This window comes from Cannabis sativa, chromosome X, assembly GCF_029168945.1.
Source record: "Cannabis sativa cultivar Pink pepper isolate KNU-18-1 chromosome X, ASM2916894v1, whole genome shotgun sequence".
Classification (NCBI taxonomy): domain Eukaryota; kingdom Viridiplantae; phylum Streptophyta; class Magnoliopsida; order Rosales; family Cannabaceae; genus Cannabis; species Cannabis sativa.
Window position 1 is genome coordinate 30539511 of NC_083610.1, and position 21064 is coordinate 30560574.

The following is a 21064-nucleotide window of genomic DNA, read 5'->3' on the forward strand; positions in this document are numbered from 1 at the left end:
GGTTACTTTAGGGGTGGAGGAGTTATTCTATAATAATTCAAGCTCTACCAGAGAAGAATTATAACTTTGTAAATTCGAAATTACCAGAAAGTTATATTACTGAAGAAAAGTCTACGCTGTATTATCTCAATTCCATATTTTAAAATATGAGAGATATGTCTTCTGTTTATTCAGATGTACTTTAAAACAGTAAGGATTTCAGTATCCCTTGATGAGTAAAGCATATAGTAAAGGATGTTTCATAAATGTATTTATGAACTAGTTTCCAGAAGTTTGGGTGGATTCAAATATACTACACTTGATCTGAAGATCAAGACATCAGATTGATTTATTTGCACAGTTTGTTTTATGTTAGTGCAAGTGGGAGTTTGTTAAGTTTTGTGCCCTAAATAAAACCCTTTACAATATGATTAGTTATCAATATAAGAAATTTTAAATGATTTATATTTGCATGAATTTTACATGCTAATGGTTTAATATGTTTATTACATTTACACACAAAATCAGTTAAGTCCAGATCATATGTTTATTCACAGTTAAAGTATTGTCAACACAGTGGAATGTGATTGTGATCATATGAATCAAACGACTAAGTCCCTGTTTCATTAGTGTTTTGGATTTACACTAATGTGATAATCAGCGATGATGTGTACTTACACTTGGAGTAAGTGTTATGTTCTTTCAAGGACATTAGTAAAGTATACTAGTTTCGAATGTATGGAGTATACATTGGACTGGACCGATATTGCAACTTAGTTAAGATATTATAAACTTACCGTTATATCTTTCCAAGTCAATATCAGTAGTTGATCTTAAGATTAAAAGAATCTAAATCTTGATATGCTTAGGCTCAACTCAGGAGTACTATTCATGTTCTTTGATTTATTAGTTAAGCCTACTTTTAGGTCAGGGTGATACGTATATTTTGGGAACATGATAGTATGATTGAGTGGGAGTGCTGAACATAAATATGGAATCTATGGCTTCTACTGGTGTATAGAAGTCAAGTGATAATTCCCTTCGAGCTTAGCTAAATAGATGTAAATGGATGTAGGTAGCAAAGTGTTTTAAGGGGCAAAATACATTGAGGGGGTGAGAACGGTAAAATTATCTCATCTCGATGTAAATCATCTATATAGAGGATCTTTGATCACAATAAGATTATCACAATGGTTAAATGAGATAGCATATCTATATCGTGGAACATATAATATGCTCTATATAAGTCTGAGAGTGCAATTCTAAGTTCTAAGAGTGGATTCAACGAAGAATTAATAAGTAGGAATTTACTTAGTAAATTCGGTTCACTTATTGGAAGCTCAGCATATAGATCCATGGTCCCCATCCTAGTTGAGACTATACTGCTTGTAAGACTCAATAATTGATTTGTGATTAATCAATTATAATTCTAAAGTTAGACTATGTCTGATTTGTGAATTTTCACTAAGTAAAGGCGAAATTGTAAAAAAAAGAGATTCTAGGTTTATTTATTTATTAATAGACTTTATATGTCTAATTAATAATTAAATTAAATGACAATATTATTTAATAATCTATTTTAGTTATTAAATAATTAGTTTTGGCATTTAAATGGTTAGAATTGGAAAATTAGTGTTTTTGAGAAAATAGAAATAAAATTTGTGAAAACTGCAAAATCCAAGTGGGGCCCATTACACACCATGGCCGACCACTTAAAGTGGTTTTTCAAATTGATATTTTCATTATGTTAATGCCAAATAATTCCTAACCTAAACCTAGTAGTTGCCTATAAATAGAAAGTGATGGCTCAATCAAATCATAAGTTTTCATAAGCTTTCTGTCAGAAAATTTTCTCTTCAGAAAAACTGAGCCTTCCCTTTCTCTTCTATAGCCGAAATCATCCCTCTATCTTTTCTTCTTATAAATTTCGAACCCTAGTGATAGATTAAGTGCCCACACACAGCAAGTGGTAACTCAATCATAGATTGGAAGACTGTGAAGGATCACACACAAAGAGAAGGACATTCGGGCTCAGATCTTGATAATACTCTGTGACATAAAGGATACAAGGGTTAGAGATCTGAGTGGAAGGAGACATTAATTCCGCTACATCAATGTAAGGTTTTCTTAACTTTATATGTGTTTATTTATCGTTTTAGAAAGTTCATATTTAGGGTGTTAAACAACATACTTGTGAGTAGATCTAAGATCCTGGTAAAATAAATTCCAACAGAGAAGTGGTTGGATCCACGTGATCGATAAGCCAACTAACTATCTTAGCATCGATTTACGGGCCATCCTCCCTTAAGATTGTAGTAAAACCGGCATTTCTGACCCTTTCTTTTTGAGCGTCGTTGAGAAGTGGGACTATTCTACCCAAACGTTCGAAGGAGCAACAACCAGATACTTGAACATCCCCTACCCGTTCATTGTTCTCAATTCCTAGCTCAGCAGATAATGTCTCCTTTAACTTCTTCCCTTTCCCTCTAACACCAACCTTCAAAGGGGAAGCCTCAACTTCATATGAAGCCCACTTCTCAATCTCTTCCTCACTAAGAAGCTTAAATTACACTTTAAAACTAGCAAGGACCTGTAATATTAAGACTCTCGATTATTAAGTAAAGAACGCTAAATAAAACATTAAAAATAAAAGATCCATGACACACTCCAAGTCACCCACATCTGCTTTTGATTTATCTGCATGTGCAGCAACATAAGCTTTGAAATTGGCTTGGCTGCATCAATTAAATAAAGGAAGGGAATTACAAATATTATTTTCAAAACCAACAAATATTAGCGCGAAAAAAAACTGCAACAAATAACTTACTAATATTTCGCCCAAGTTTCCTTCGAATCCTTCTTTTTTATCTCAGTTGCATCCTTTTTTTTTCTGCAGCAGTACCCCTCTTCCGTTTATACACCATTGTAAAAACCTATTACACAAGCACTGTACCACCAACCCTAGTATCAGCCTATACTCGGTATACTGGTCATACTCCAGTTGCTAGTCATACTCTAGCCTAACCGATGTGATATGGTCGGATGGTACGAAGCCAACATACATATCTAATGTAATATAACAGGCTTCCTAACATGCACGCTAAACATGTAATAGATATGCATACTGTTATACTAATCTTACCTCAATTCTGAATTCAGGTGTGCCGGTCAACCTGACTGGAACGAACTGCGCGGCGGTTTACAGGCTCCTAAACCATAACAATCACAACACTAATAAGTGATACACTAAATCACTTCCCGGGAACTTAAACTAGAAACTCAAAGTTTCCCTATCGATAAAAAGCATGGCAATACCCCAAATAACATAAAAACAAGAAAAACTAGGGTTCCTGAAAATCTTCCAACCGGCAGACCGGTTGCACAACTGGAATTCCGGTTCTGGGAATTTCAGAACCCCATCTGGAATTCCGGATGCACAACCAGAATTTCGGTTCCTCGCAGGATTCAACCAAAAATTCATAACTCACTTAAATCAAATCCAATTCACCCCAAACCTTCCACACCTGCTATTTAGACCCTAAGGAACATTTCTAAAGCATCAAAACCGAGCTTCAAGCAAACAATCCAAAATCACCATTAAAGCATCAAGCTTTGAGTTCCAAACTGAAACTTGATTAAACAACACTATCATGCATTCAAATCAGTTCAAACCTACTTAAACATGCATAATATAACCTCTGAAAACTACAACAAGCATCAACAAAACAACAGCAACAGATTTAAACAATTTCTCTTGAAAAACCATAGTTTTGAGTAAAAGTTTCCAAGCTTGAATCAAAGCATCAACCATGCATCATAAACAGATCCAAGCTACTCAAATAATCATGCTTTAAACCTCAGAAACAACAACAAAATCACAGCAACAACATCAACCTAAACTAAGCAGGCAAAACATCATTTTCTTCCCAAAATTTCCAAGAAACTTAAAAGAAAGTTAAAGAAATCATACCAACAACTTAGGAACACTAAATCTTGCAAAAAGAAGCTTGAATCACCAAGAAAAACCCCCACTTCCTTGCTGCTCAAGGTGGGCCGAAAGGAGAGAGAGAGAGAGAGCTTGAGATTTTCTAATTTTCTAAGTTTTGAAATTTTTGAATAAATGAGAGTGAAATGCAAAATATAACTCTTTATTTCAGCAAATAATTAACATAGTAAATCACATAATTTCACCATATAAAGTCCACTAAAGGACAAAATAACAATGGGGCAAAATGACCATTTTGCCCCTCCACACTAAAATAACATACAAGGGTACTAAAGGGTAGTTTTGGGAAATTCTAAATTCCTGACCACTCCCGACATTCCCAAAGTCTAATAAACCGTCCCACAATACTAACATACTAAGTTGTGATTTTACTGAGCCAAACACCGAGTTTCATGTTGCCGGGCACCGGAAATGCAAAATTATGAAAATCACTAAATGACATAAAATACATTTCAGAATTCAATAATAACAGCATAAATAATTATTTAAATATCTATAAATAATTTTCCATAATTAAACATAATTAACTGCTAATTCCCAAATTAAACTAAGCGGTCTTTAAAACTATTCCCCCCTTAAAAGGATTTCGTCCCCGAAATCTAACCTGAATAACTCTGGATATTGAGCTCTCATATCTAACTCTAGCTCCCAGGTGGCTTCCTCCACCTTGCTGTTTCTCCAGAGTACTTTGACCAATGCTATGGTCTTATTCCGAAGGACTTTATCCTTTCTATCCAGGATCTGCACTGGCTGTTCTTCATATGATATATCTGGCTGCAGTTCAAGGTTCTCATAACTGAGTATATGAGAAGAATCTGGAATGTATTTTCTCAACATAGAGACATGGAATACGTTGGGAACTGCTGATAAAGGTGGAGGCAACGCTAATCGGTATGCCACTTGACCTATCTTCTCGAGAATCTCGAAGGTCCTGTAAATCTAGGGCATAACTTGCCTCTTTTCCTGAAACGTTTGATCCCCTTCATTTGAGACACCCGTAAAAACACATGGTCCCCTACTTGGAACTCAACATCCCTGCGTTTTGGATTTGCGTAACTTTTCTGTCTACTCTGTGAGGCAAGCATTCTAGCTTTTATTTTCTCAATTGCCTCATAGGTCCGCTGCACTGACTCCGAACCTAGATATTTCCTCTCCCCTGTCTCATCCCAATGGATGGGAGATCTACACTTCCTACCGTATAACAGTTCATAGGAAGCCATCCCTATCGTACTCTGATAACTGTTGTTGTAAGAAAATTCTATCAACGGTAGATATTTATTCCAAGAGCCTTCAAAATCCATAACACAGGCTCGTAACATGTCCTCCAATATCTGAATTGTCCTTTCGGACCGCCCATCTGTCTAAGGATGGAATGTTGTATTGAATTTCAGTTTTGTACCCATTGCTCGTTGCAAACTCTGCCAAAACTTGGAGGTGAACTTTGGATCTCTATCCGAAACTATAGACTTCGGTACCCCGTGAAGTCTTACAATCTCTCTAACGTACAATTCTGCCAACTGATCCACTGAATAGGTTGTTCTAACAGGCAGAAAATGAGCAGATTTTGTGAATCGATCCCCCACTACCCAGATGGAATCGAACAAACCCGTGGTTCTCGGTAACCCAACCACGAAATCCATCGTGATATCCTCCCACTTCCACTCAGGTAGGGTTAAAGGTTGCAACAACCCTGCTGATCTCTGATGTTCAGCCTTAATCTGCTGACATGTGTGGCATCTCGATACGAATTCTACCAAATTCTTCTTCATACCGCTCCACCAGAAGTACGGTTTAAGATCTTGGTACATCTTGGTGGTGCCGGGATGCAGAGAATAAGGGGTAGAATGAGCCTCTTCAAAGATCTCATTCCTAAGTTCCACACTACTCGGAACACAAACCCTAGCTTTATACAGAAGCATCCCGTTGTCTAACATTGAAAAATCCCTGGCTTGACCAGCGGAAACCTCCTCTTTGATTTTCACTAACTCTAGATCAGTCATCTGAGCGGCTTTAATTCTTTCCAACAGATCAGATTGCAGCGTCAAGTTGTGAAGCTGACCAACCACAAACTCAATGCTGGATCTAACCATGTCTTCTGCTAACTGAGGTGAGATCTTAATCATGCTGGCTACCTGCCCGGGACCCTTCCTGCTCAGGACATCGGCCACTACATTGGCCTTCCCAGGGTGATAGAGAATCTCACAGTCATAATCTTTCACTAGTTCCAACCAACGCCTCTGTCTCATATTCAAATCTTTCTGAGTAAAGAAGTATTTGAGACTTTTATGGTCGGTATAGATTTCACACCTTTCTCCGTAAAGGTAATGTCGCCAGATCTTCAATGCAAAAACTACCGCGGCCAACTCTAGATCATGAGTCAGGTATCGCTGTTCATATTCCTTTAACTGACGGGAGGCATAAGCGATAACCCTATCGGCTTGCATCAGCACACACCCCAGACCCTGCCTGGATGCATCGCAATAAACTACGAATTTCTCTTTGTCTGAGGGCAAAGCTAGCACTGGAGCTGTAATCAACCTCTGCTTCAGCTCCTGAAAACTAGCTTCGCACTTATCTGACCAGACAAACCGCTGATTCTTCTTCATAAGTTCGGTTAAGGGTGTTGAAATCTTAGAAAACCCTTCCACGAACCTACAATTTTACCCCGCTAAACCCAAGAAGCTTCTAATTTCTGTCAATGTCTTTGGTCTTGGCCAATCCCTAACGGATTCTATTTTCCCGGGATCCACCTTGATCCCATCTTTGCTAACAATGTGCCCTAAGAAAGACACCTGAGATAGCCAAAATTCACATTTCTTGAATTTGGCATAAAGCGTGTGTTCTCGAAGCCGTTGCAAAACCATCTGAAGATGTAACTCATGCTCCTCTTCTCATTGAGAGTACACAAGGATGTCGTCGATAAACACAATTACACAGATATCGAGGAAATCCTTGAATATTGTATTCATCAGATCCATAAATGTTGCGGGAGCAATTGTTAGTCCAAACGACATAACCAAGAATTCGTAATGTCCATACGTAGTACGGAAAGTCGTCTTTTGAATGTCCTCCTCTCGGATTTTCAACTTATGATAACCCGATCGGAGATCAATCTTGGAAAAGTCCGTCTTCCCCTGAAGTTGATCGAACAGATCATCGATCCTAGGTAGTGGATATTTATTCTTCATTGTTAGCTTGTTTAACTCCCGATAATCGATACACATCCTCATAGTTCCATCCTTCTTCTTGACGAATAAAATCGGAGCTCCCCAGGGTGACACACTAGGCCGAATAAACCCTATGTCAAGCAACCCCGGAAGCTGAATCTTTAATTCCTTAAGTTCAGCTGGAGCCATTCTATACGGAGCCTTGGAAACTGGTTCCACTCCTGGTGCCAAATCTATAACGAAATCAATCTCCCGCTGAGGTGGTAACCCTGGAAGTTCTTCGGGAAAAACATCTAGAAATTCCCGAACCACCTTAATGTCCCCTGGCTGAATGGTATCTGGCCGAGTGGTGTCCATCACCACGGCCAGAAACCCTAAACAACCGCCATGCAGTAATTCCTTAGCTGACATGGCCGAAATCACCGGGATCCGAGATCCTTGAGCTGAACCAACAAACACAAATGGTTCTTCACTTTCCGGTTGGAAGATCACCATCTTCCTCTTGCAATCAATACTAGCTGAGTATTTAGATAGGAAATCAATTCCTAAAATAATTTCAAAATCTACTAAGCTCATCTCTATCAAGTCAGCACTTAACTCTCTACCATCTATTCTGATCGGCATAGACCTAATCCACCTTTTGGAGATAACTAACTCTCCGCCAGGTCATAGGGTTCCCAACCCTGATTCATAACTATCACACGGTCTATCCAATTTACTAAAGATTCTGGCTGCCACATAAGAATGTGTGGCCCCAGAATCAAACAGCACTGAGTAAAATGAGTTATTAACTGAGAGCTGACCTGTTACAACTGAGGGGGTGGCTTCTGCATCAGCCTGAGTAATGGCGAACACCCTAGCTGGAGTGGGTCTCGTCGGAGCCCTTGGTGCCTCTGATCTAAGCTGGGGACATTCCCTCTTGTAGTGTCCGGGCATGCCACACTGAAAGCATCACTGACCTCTGCACTCACCCAGATGGTGCCTTTTACAACTGGGGCACTCTGGGTAAGAAAACCGGGTCTCAGCACAACCTTGACGACTGTCTCTACTCTGGTTCCCCCGGAATCTCTTGTTCTGCCCTGAGCCACCGGATGCAGTGGATGTTCTCCTCTTCTGGTCCATGGCCGAACCACTACCTCCCCTGCTAAAGCCTGATGCAGGAGGGGTAGGAGCCCCGCCACTCGCTGGAGTCCTAACTGACTCCGACATACATCCAACTGCGCCCTCAGCTCGCAGTGCTTTCTCCACCATCTCAGCATAGGTGGTCTTGTCGTCTGTAGTGATCATAAGGTCATGCTTGATCTTCACATTAAGTCCATCAAGATATTTTTCTTTCTTACTGAAATCGGTTGGCACAATTCTCGAGGCCAACCTCGCCAACCGATCAAACTCGGTGGTATACTCAGTCACGCTCATGTTTTCCTGCTAGGTCAGGTGTGCGAACTCTTTTCTGTTGGCACTTCTAACGGCCTCATTGTAATATTTCGCGTTGAAGAGTTCCTGGAACCTTTCCCAGGTCATGGTGGTGACATCATGAATCTGGAACACCATGTTCCACCAAACTAACGCGTCCTCTTAAAACTGAAAGGTGGCACACACCACCCTGTCATTCCCGGTGACACCCATAAAATTCAATATCCTGGTGATCACCGTTAGCCACTGTTCGGCTTTCATGACATCTAGACCTCCCAGAAAAACTGGAGGTGCTTGCTTCCGGAACCTTTTATACAAGGGTTCCATTCTGTTTGCCGCTACCACTATCTCGGCCTGAGCAACAGGGGCAGGTGCCACAGGAGCTTCTAGCACCGGCACTGCAGGAGCACCCTGCTGCCTCAATCTCTGAATCTCCTGATCTTGCTCCTCTATTCTGGCTTGCATTTCAACAAACCTAGTCTCCCAATTCTGGGCTTCCTGATCGGCTTGGGCAGCCTGTGGCGGGTTATCATCACCCCGACCACGAGCCCTGCCCCTAGGACCTCTACCACGGCCCCTAACATGCGGGGAAAACTGAGCTCCTTGACCCTGATTTGACCCTACCGAGTTGCCCTGACTCCTGGTGTTCCGCCTGGCGTCCATCTAGTCTGAACAGCCTGCGAAACCAAGAGTTGGCACATCAGGTCATGATCAAAGAGAGCTTACTAATGCCGCTTAATTTGGAAATTAAAAACATGCGCCTATTCTACTATCAGGCTACTAACATGCTTCCTATCAGGCTTTTCTCATTTCATAAAAATTAAATAAACTACTAAAGCAATAAAAGCTTACTGAACCGTAGAACAAGCTAACTGCTGATGATGATTGTACATGTCGTGACGATCTTCGGAAGACAACCTGGCGTCTCTGATACCAAATTGTAACACCCTAACTAGCATAGGCGTATTACGTGATTTTTAAACGTACTGTGCAGCTCGTTGCTAATCAACGAGGTTTATGGAAATCGTGATTAATTAAAATTTTTTCTTTTTAATTAAACTTATAAAATATTTCATACAAAATACTGTGGGATCCCATTTACAAAAAGCTTTACAAAAGTTACTGTCTAATACAAAATACTTGTCGCCTAGCGACTAATTACAAAAAGCACTGCTGTCCCGAGGATCGTACGCTCCAGGCCTAACCGCCCCGACATGTACAATCTTCACCGGCTCGCTCTCACGGTTCCTCAGCCTTGGCCTTGCCCTTACCTACACATAAACATAGCACTGTGAGTCGACAGACTCAGAAAGAAAAGCATAAATCATAATCATACATAAATCCCGAGTTATGATCAGATGCCCATACCCCTGACCATAACCATAACTGCCGTGTCCCGCACGATACTGAGTCCCGAAATTTCATAAGACGGTACTATTGACAAGTAACAACCTATACTCGGTTCACTGGTCATACTCCAGCTGCTAGTCATACTCTAGCCTAACCGATGTGTTACAGTATCAACCTATACTCGGTTCACTGGTCATACTCTAGCTGCTAGTCATACCTAGCCCAACCGATGTGATACGGTCACATAACACTGTACCACCAACCCTAGTATAAGCCTATACTCGGTATACTGGTCATACTTCAGTTGCTAGTCATACTCTAGCCTAACCGATGTGATATGGTCGGATGGTACGAAGCCAACATACGTATCTAACGTAATCTAACAGGCTTCCTAACATGCATGCTAAACATGTAATACATATGCATACTGTTATACTAATCTTACCTCAATTCTGAATTCAGGTGTGCCGGTCAACGTGACGTGAACGAACTGCGCGGCGGTTTACAGGCTCCTAAACCATAACAATCACAACACTAATAAGTGATACGCTAAATCACATCCCGGGGACTTAAACTAGAAACTAAAATTTTCCCTATTGATAAAAAGCATGGCAATACCCCAAATAACATAAAAACAAGAAAAACTAGGGTTCTTGAAAATCTTCCAACCGGCAGACCGGTTGCACAACCGGAATTCCGGTTCTGGGAATTTTAGAACCCCATCCGGAATTCCGGATGCACAACCGAAATTCCGTTTCCTCGCAGGATTCAACCAAAAATTCATAACTCACTTAAATCAAATCCAATTCACCCCAAAACTTCCAGACCTGCTATTTAGACCCTAAGGAACATTTCTAAAGCATCAAAACCGAGCTTCAAGCAAACAATCCAAAATCACCATTAAAGCATCAAGCTTTGAGGTCCAAACTCAAACTTGATTAAACAACACTATCATGCATTCAAATCAGTTCAAACATACTTAAACATGCATAATATAACCTCTGAAAACTACAACAAGCATCAACAAAACAACAGCAACAGATTTCAACAATTTCTCTTGAAAAACCATAGTTTTGAGTAAAAGTTTCCAAGCTTGAATCAAAGCATCAACCATGCATCATAAACAGCTCCAAGCTACTCAAATAATTATGCTTTAAACCTCAGAAACAACAACAAAATCACAACAACAATATCAACCTAATCTAAGCATGCAAAACATCATTTTCTTCCCAAAATTTCCAAGAAACTTAAAAGAAAGTTAAAGAAATCATACCAACAACTTAGGAACACTAAATCTTGCAAAAAGAAGCTTGAATCACCAAGAAAAACCCCCACTTCCTTGGTGCTCAAGGTGGGCCGAAAGGGGAGAGGGAGAGAGAGAGAGAGAGAGAGAGAGAGAGAGAGAGAGAGAGAGAGAGAGAGAGAGAGAGAGAGAGAGAGAGAGCGTGAGATTTTCTAATTTTCTAAGTTTTGAAATTTTTAAATAAAAGAGGCAAAATATAACTCTTTATTTCAGCCAACAATTAACGTAGTAAATCACATAATTTCACCATATAAAGTCCACTAAAGGATAAAATAACATACAAGGGTACTAAAGTGTATTTTTGGGAAATTCTAAATTCCCGACCACTCTCGACATTCCCAATGTCTAATTAACCGTCCCACAATACTAACATACTAAGTTGTGATTTTACTGAGCCAAACACCGAGTTCCATGTTGCCGGGCACCGGAAATGCAAAATTATGAAAATCATAAATGACATAAAATGCATTTCAGAATTCAATAATAACAACATAAATAATTATTAAGTAAAGAACGCTAAATAAAAGATTAAAAATAAATGATCCATGACACACTCCAAGTCACCCACATCTGCTTTTGATTTATCTGCATGTGTAGCAACATAAGCTTTGAAATTGGCTTGGCTGCATCAATTAAATAAAGGAAGGGAATTACAAATATTATTTTCAAAACCAAAAAATATTAGCGCGAAAAAAAACTGCGACAAATAACTTACTAATATTTCGCCCAAGCTTCCTTCGAATCCTTCTTTTTTATCTCAGTTGCATCCTTTTTTTTCTGTAGCAGTACCCCTCTTCCGTTTATACACCATTGTAAAAACCTATTACACAAGACAAAATATCTTAAATTAACAAAAATTTAAAACACTAAAATGTTGGAAGACAAATTTCTTAAATAATTCATTGCAATTCTTTAAAATTTCAGTGTATTCATGACATCCCTACACTTATTTTCCTGTATGTTTCCAATAACAGGTAAGCATCTCTTCCTATATATAACATCATTTCATTATTTGCACTATAGTCTGATTGTTAAATGTACTATAGTGTAATTGTTAAATACAATGGAGCGATTCGCCTAAAAAAAGGATTCTGAACCACTAACATGTTTCTTTTAAGAGTACCATTTTTAATTCTTATTACATGTTACACAATCAAGTACTTTAAAATGATGACAATCTCATTTACTTTTGAAATAATTCCAATATATAAAAATGAAACAAAACAAAAACCACTCGTACAATACAAATTAACCACTCGTACAATACAAATTAATTTCATGGAATACTTGTTGACATTCGAATTTCAAATTTTGAATACTATAACAGACTTCGGATATCATGAACGGAAACTACATGAATAAATATGACAATAAATTCGAACAATATTCAAAAATAAATAGATCAGCCATATAGGTCACAAACTTTATTTAGATTTCATGAATAAGGACTTCTTAGGGAGCTAACCTATTCCAATAATTTGTGTTCTCTTCACATTTCATTGGGTCATAGAATGAAAACACATTTTACTATGAGTATGATATTTGCATATGACAAAGTAATTAAAAAATCGAAATAAACTGTCAAACTATTGAATCTAAATCTAATAGAAAACTGTAACACTATTAAAGTGGTTATGTTAAATCCCTTAACTTTGGGTTCAAGGTGGACATGTCTTATCTTTGACTTTTCTTCTACTGTATTTCTAAATAAATGAATGTTCATCCCCTCAAACTATGCAACCATGAACCAATGTCTCTCCTTTCACTGTGATAATTTACCATGATATTTCCAAATTACAATTATTCAACAATATACCAAGTCGGCAAGTCCACATAGATATATATCACAAAAATTACACTTAAACAACAAATGCAGCAACAAATTGTTGTCAATTTGTGTGCACCTTTTTTTAAAAATATATCTTAAAAAGATAATTCAATCTTTCTATCTCATAAAAATTAAATCAAGCAAATCTTTTTTCTTTTACTAAAACTAACAGTGTAGTTAAAATAAGGTTTTAATCATTGTTGTGTATGAATCTTTTTCAAAACAAATTTTAAAAGTACTTAACATTAATAATTATTAACTATTTTTATAAACAAAATCTTAATCATTCGTTTCCAGAAATGCAGCAACAAATATAGATGACAAACAAGTTTTAAATATACAAATTGACAACACAGATTTTTCAACCAAATATTGCTCAAACCATCTCCATTTATCCAATCTCCAAAAAATCAAAATCCAACCAAATCAACTAACACATTCCAAAAATACCTAAATCAAAATACCTAAATTACAGTACCATGCAACCAATTCCATTTAAACAATGCAACTCTTTATTGCAACAACCTAAATCAAAATACCAAATGACAGATTCCAAAAAAACTAAAACGAAAAACCCAAAACAAATTACAATATATTTCACACTAAGAATCAGAACACATGCACGGGGGGAGACAAAGAGAGAGAAAGAGAGAGAAAGAGAAAGAGAGAGAGAGAGAGAGAGAGAGAGAGAGAGAGAGAGAGAGAGAGAAATACCTCAACACAGAAATGGAAACTACCTTCAACACCTCACCGCCGACACCTGAGACAAAATGGGACTATTAAGTACACGAAAATGGACTAACACCACACTCCCTTCAAAAAAATATATTTTTTTAATACCCACAGTGAAGAACGAAATGTATGTAAAGTAGAACGGAAAAACTTACTTTTGCAACCCAGCGTCGACACCCACGACTGTAACAACCCAAATAATAGCAGAAGACGAATAATGTACATCACAGTGAAGAACGAAGTATGAAAAGTGAAGAAAATGTATAATATGGGTTTTACCTAAAGTTGAAACGTAAATGGAAAATGAAAACGAAAATAGAAAATGAAGAAGAGTGTTTTGCCCTAGCAGAGACGAAAATGGAAAATTGAAGGAGAAAATAAAAAATGAAAAACAAAAAGAAAGTGAAGAAGGAAATGGAAGAGTGGAGGACGACGGTTGATGTGATTGATGGATGATTAGTTTTAACTTTTCCAAATTTAATAAATTTAAAATTTAAAAATTTAACTGGTTGTCATTTTTGTAACTCTAAATACCCCTAGATTAACCCCAACCCTTAGATCAAATTAACTACCCTATCCTACGGTTGCCGTACATCACAGATTACAATCCGTAAAAGTACAATAATGGGACAAAATCGGGTCCCTATATATATAGTACATGTAACATGTACTCATAATATATATATACTACATCAGTGTAAAAAGTTAAATGGCGGTTTTCAAACATATAATTCAAATAGGAATCTAAGTCTGAATTATAAATATCTTATATACTATCTTAAATTTTAATTGACCAATTTAATTTGAAATGGTATCTAATGAAAGATAAGTTATTATTCCCCAAATTTTAGAATAAATAATTGAAATATCTGCCAGATAATCTCCTATTTTTTTTTATTTTTTTTAAATAACAATAAAGATTTCAAGACAAAAAATTAGTCAGAAAAAGTGATAAAATTCTAAAGTCATACAAAATGGCACAAAATTCCGAATGAACTCATCAAAATCAATCTTGAAATATTAAAGAGGTTATTCATCTCACAAAATTTCAAAGGGGTCATTAACCTCATAAAAATCTCAAAATGGTAATATTACCTCAAATTTCAAATGTGCACTAAAATTCAATTTCAAGGCCATAAAAAATGGCATTCTAAAAAGAGGTTATTCACCTCATAATTATCAAAACACCTCATTGGAACTACGTTTGACTTGATTCCTATAAAAAGTAACGTAGGTAACTTAGTTGTTAAGACTAAGTACAGTCGTTGATACCGCAAAATAGTATAAAATACAAATCTCAAAATTCCATAAAAGATCATCTACTTAGGAATTTTTCTAAATTTTTAAAATAGTAAAGGATTTCTGAAAGTGGTTATCTGCCGGAATCCTTATACCCAAATTCGAAAATACTGTATTCTGAACTACAAGTGGTTTGATCCTTCACAAAGAAGGTATGTAGGCAGCTCGGTTAATTAAATTGACTTAGTTCAGCTACAATTCCAAATTTATCCCAAATTTCCTTAAATCATTTTAAATCCTCTAATATTATCGTAATTGGAATGAAATGGTGTTTTCTTTAAATAAAAGAATCGTAATTAAGAGATTATTCTTATAATCTTGGATGAGTCAAACTTAAATTAATAAATTCTTATACTATAACTTTAGTATAGGTGAAATTATATTTTGCATTTATTTTTTAATATTCTAAATGTGAAATTTTTACTTAACAGAGATTCATCTGCATCAACTTTAAATTTGTAGTGACTTTTACCGCAATCATTCCTATATATTATTGTAACTTCGGCAACTTCTCATGTAAGTTTTCCTGTTCTTTTATCTCAATAATTGTAATCAAAACATTCGAATTATTATAATATACGACGCAGTGATCTCAACGTCAGGATAAGTGATTGACTAAAGTTGTATTGCACTTTGGAATTTATTGTCTTTATACAAAAGAAAAAGCCAATGGGTCTCACCTAGCCAAAGTGTGCTCCTACTTTAAACTTCGTATTGTAGCCCAAAGTGTGTTTTTATTTTATTTTATTCTTTCAAAGTGAAACTGATTGGTGAATAGTTTTTCTCACGAGATTTACTCGGGATATTTTAATGATTTTATTTTTCCAAATATAAAAAATAAATTTTTTTATGAAAAATGTTAATGATGTCTAATATTTAACACTAATTCATGGTAAATCTCATATTGTCATTGTTTTTATACTATTATAGTATAATATTATTGGTGGTAATAACTGAAAGTATCACAATATCCATAATAATTGTAGAGAATTAATATTATCGATTTGCAAATTAAAATTAATATAATTGTAGAGAATTATACTATCGAAATATCTAATTAACTAATTAAATAATCATTTCATACTTGGATTATATTTAGGCTTTATTGGGAGTTGATATTGATATTGTCATTACGTATTTTCATGTTCTGCACTGACTCAGTAAAAATATACATATATATATATATATAAATTTCCTAATTAAATTTTATTTTCTTGATACACATGCGTAACACGTTGATGCCTCAAGCAAGCCTTCACATTACATTAATATACAGGTAGTGCTAACTTTATTGAAATATGCCTGCTTTTACGATCGTCCTGAATTTGTGTTTGTTCATTAAAAAAAATAATGTAATTGTGTTTGTTACAATAAGAAGCGTTAATGTGTATACGTAATGTATGTATATTTATATATTATATAATATAGATATATTTACGTTTTAATGGGTTTGCTTTTTGTGCTAGTGTCGGTGACTCGGTGGACTCATATGAAAAGAAAAGTAATCTGCAATATCGCTCATCCATTATTATTTCCAACATGTTATGTTTTACTTTTTAATTAAAAAGTTCGAACATGTTTATTCAGGACTGACTCTGACTCATGCATGAGAAACAAATTATGGTAGGTAGAAGCTTTATATGTTTCAGTGTAATGGGTGTTAATACTTTTTTAATTAATTTTTTGTTTTTAAAATTAAAAAAATGAAAATATTTTTTAAAAACACTTTCTATAGATCTGTTTTCACTTTTAAAATTTTTAATTAGAAATCAAAATTTTAAAAAGAAAATAATCACTTTCAATATTTTTTTAAATAGTTTATTTTTTTTTAATCAATATTTTAGACTCTTACTAAACCCGGACCCAAATCACCTCCCCACGACCCTGGCACTAAACTCGGTTTCTGACCCGAACCAGGATCTAGACCCGACTTAAATAAAATCAAAAAATAAAAATAAAAATAAATTTTACAGAACACACTTTTGTTTTCTGTTTTTAAAATTGAAAAACAAAAATTTATAGAAGGCATTTTTATTTTTCAAAAATAAAATTTTTAAAAATAAAAATTTTACTTTCATTTTGTGATTAAAAAATTAAAACACAAAAATGTTATCAAACGGCACCTTAATTTTTTGATTTTTTTTTTTTTTTTGGCTATTATTCCTTAAATATACTTTTGTTTATAAATTTGAGTCGTCAGTTAAATTTTACAGATAAATGTCAATTGGATTTTTACTGTGTACACCAATACATTCGTGACATATTTTCATTAGATTGGAAGTTTTAGCGTCATGAATATACTTGTGTTCACAGTGGCAATTTCAGTTTGGCATTTAACATTAGAATTTAATTAGAATCTCAAATTTACAAACATTAATTAGTATACTTAAGGGGGTAGTACCATAAAAAAAAATAAGAGATTAAGGTACTGTTTGGTACACTTTTTTAATCAATTTTTTTTTTTTATAATTGAAAAAGTGAAAATATTTTTCAAAAATATGTTCTATAAAACTGTTTTTACTTTTCATTTTTTTAAGAATAAAAATTTTAAAAACAAAAAAAAAGTCACTTTCAATATATTTTAAAACAATTTTTTTTCTTAATCAATATTTTTGACTTCGACTAGACCCAAACCCAAACCCTTCCACAGCCTTAGCGCTGAACCCGACCTCTGACCCAAACCCAAATTCGACCCCGAACCTAGACCCGACTTAAATAAAATCAAAAAATAAAAATAAAAATAGATTTTACAGAATACACTTTTATTTTCTCTTCTTAAAATTGAAAAAAAAAAAATTACTTTCATTTTGTGATTAACAAATTTAAAAACAACCAAACGACACCTAAGTGTATAAAAATTGAATCATAAGGGTTTCGCTGTCAATTACCTTTTTTTATTATTTTTTTTTTTCATTTTGAACTGGAGCATGTTTTATACCTTGGAATTAATATTACATAAAAAACTATTAATGGGATATTGTCACCAATACTGAACTATACATTTAATAACACTTAACCGAATAAACTAATTTTTTGGGGTTAAAACTCTCCAAACCGCACATCTGTTTTGGTATCCACAATTCTATTAGGTATTGTTGTTAAATTGCAACGTACTATTAACGTGTATTGGGCCACCGCCTCACCTTGACTCACTGTTGACTCGAAAATTTGAACAGAGATTTTCAAACCATACCCGCTCACTAAATTGGCAAAAATAAAATATTTGTAAGTATAGATAGAGAGACACAACAATTTATAATAGTTTACTCCCTGTATTGCGTCAGTAATAAAGCTACGTCTACTTCGAGTTTTTATTCTCACGAGATAGAATTATAGAAAAATGGCTAAGTGTTTAAGTTCTAATTTCTAGAGAGGGAAACTAGAGAGAGATGCTCCGACCTTATGGCTACTTTTCTTAATATGAAAAATGAGCTAGATGAGCTCTCCTTTTATAAATGAAGGAGGTCCTTGAAAATAGGAATAAAATAATCCAAAAATATGAAGAAAAAAAATAAAAATTGGCTACTTTTGATCATAGATGATGATATAACGGTAAAAATTAACTTCTGAGATTGATCGTCAATTTTTGGAGCCTGGGTCGCGACGACGGGACTCACTCCTAGTAAGTTGTGGCTTATTTTCATAACTCCATTGGGGATGAAATTTGGAGTCGATAACTTTAAAATTACAATTGAAGTGTGAGACATGACTTGATACAGCATTAAATTAGCTTTGAAACACAAGTTCAATCGCGTAAATCATATCAATATTGAGTGAGTTATTGGCCATTTTACTGAAGGGTGTTCTAGGCCCAGTACTTAGGTTAACATCCAGCGCCTAGGTTGATGTATGACGTTAACTTGGACGCTGGGTGAGTGGGAACACATCCCGAGAATATATTTTTTAATGCCTAAGTGATATTTTGACATCATTTAGTCCACTTCAATGTTCTAGCAAAGTTGGTCACCAGTTCTCGAAGATATTGATGTTCTGTAGAAATGAGAGACTCAAAACTATCCATTTTCGAGTAGTTTACCATGTTGGAAATGAGAAATTCAAATTTTTAAATTTGACTTTTCTAACATTGTAACGCCCTGAGCCTAAGGAACGCCACGTGTGTGCTGTTACAAACTTATTTCTTACTAAGTTTAGAAAAGTATGGTTTAATTAAGACTCTTTTTTTTTAAAAAACAAAGTTGAAATAAAACTTTCATACTAAATGCACCATAATACGGGGATTCCTTGTTTATAAATTTCTTTTACAATTGGTTACAAATCACTGTTACAAAAATAAAGTTATATTTCAAAACATAGAAAAGAAGTCGATCCTGCTTCCCGGAAGCCAAGACACTACGACTGATATGTACATCGCTGGAAGACCTCTAACTCATGGCCGAACACAGCTTCTAAGTTTCTTACATGCATCACGAAGCACCCGTGAGTCACAATGACTTAGCAAGAAAAGGGCTACTAGATAAAATCATAGAATGTGCTAGCAAATTTCATTACAATATAATATACGTACCAAGGGTCATACACATTCAAGGTACATAAATAACTTAACGTCTATGCGAGTGCACTTATTACATAATCAAGAATATTTATAACTATTCATAATCAACAATCTCAGTGTTTCACACAACACCCTAAACAAACAACATTATAAATACCCACCTTTAGTGCTTCATAAAGTACTCTAATTCACACATTACCATAACCAAATAATCTCAGTGCTTCTTAAAGCACTCTAACCTTACATATCTATGAACACGTATACTTACCCTCCGTGAGTCTCTGAGATTCTGCAAGAAAAGTGACTAACTTCATAAGCAGTATAAGGTTTGTCTAGTCACTATAACAAAACGAATTTGATTACAACCTATCACATAATACATGCTTAGTCAATTTCTTAACATTGCAATCACACAATCCTGGTACTTTAAAAAGTACCCTTACCACTCGCTAACTACAAGCTATGTATGTCACTATTGTTGCCCGATACAGTAAACGATAAGTAAGAAACCTATTCGCGGTTTCAGGAGTAATTACTCATAACGGTAATGACCGTTTTTCTTACTCGATCATAATCGAGTCACAACGATAATAATCGTTTCATATCATTTCCCTCAATCATAATCGAGTCACAACGATAATAATCATTTCATATTATTCACCTCGATCGTTATCGAGTCACAACAATGATAATCGTTTCCTATTATTTCCCTGGATCATAATCCACTCACAACGATGATAATCGTTTCCTATTATTTCTCTCGATCATAATCGAGTCACAACGATGATAATCGTTTCCTATTATCTCCCTCGATCATAATCGTGGCACTATCGACCATAACTGATTCGTATTTATTCACTTAGCTGCTCGATCATAATCGAGTCATAACAAATACATATTATTAATCTCGATCTTAATCGTGGCACTATCGACCATAACTGATTCGTATTTATTCACTTAGCTGGGCTCAAAACTTTTCTTACCTCAGTCCAGATATTAAGCATGCATGCCAGCCTAAGTGAAAAATAAAGCTTGAAGATCCCGGGTCTTATGTCACGACAACAATATTCAATAACTACCGTAAACTAAAATCCGAAAACAAAATCCTAATCTTAAACTGGACATAACCTAACTTCCAAAAATCCCCAATTAGGCTACACAACATAAAAACATCTTGAAACAGATACTACACAAAATCCCGAGCAAAAACAGAACCTAAAGAAAACCCGAAAAATTCCCCCTAGGCAACTGGTCGACCGGTCCTCGTGCACCAGAACCAATCGGTCGACCCGTTCTGGTAGACCAGAAAATTCGAGTTTTCTTCCCAAAAATTCATACCAATCCTACTCAAAACCTGCGCAACAGCTCCAAAATAGATGAATAAGATACAAACAATATTTACAAAACACCAGATCACATCAATTCATCAAATTAAAGATCAAAAGCACAATAACATAGAAATCACCTTATCAAA

The 21064-nt window shown here is 35.5% G+C and overlaps 1 protein-coding gene across 1 annotated transcript; it reads right to left on the reverse strand.

Annotated features, from left to right (window-relative positions):
* Positions 1-11399: 11399 nt before the first annotated feature.
* On the reverse strand, positions 11400-14849 carry LOC115702312 (uncharacterized). The gene is made up of 4 exons (XM_030629760.2): positions 13934-14849; positions 13761-13806; positions 11934-12038; positions 11400-11841 (listed from the first exon to the last, which is right to left on the reverse strand). The coding sequence occupies exons 1-4, from the start codon at positions 14001-14003 to the stop codon at positions 11721-11723; spliced, it is 342 nt and encodes a 113-aa protein (XP_030485620.1). The 5' UTR covers positions 14004-14849; the 3' UTR covers positions 11400-11720.
* Between the last annotated feature and the right edge of the window lie 6215 nt (positions 14850-21064).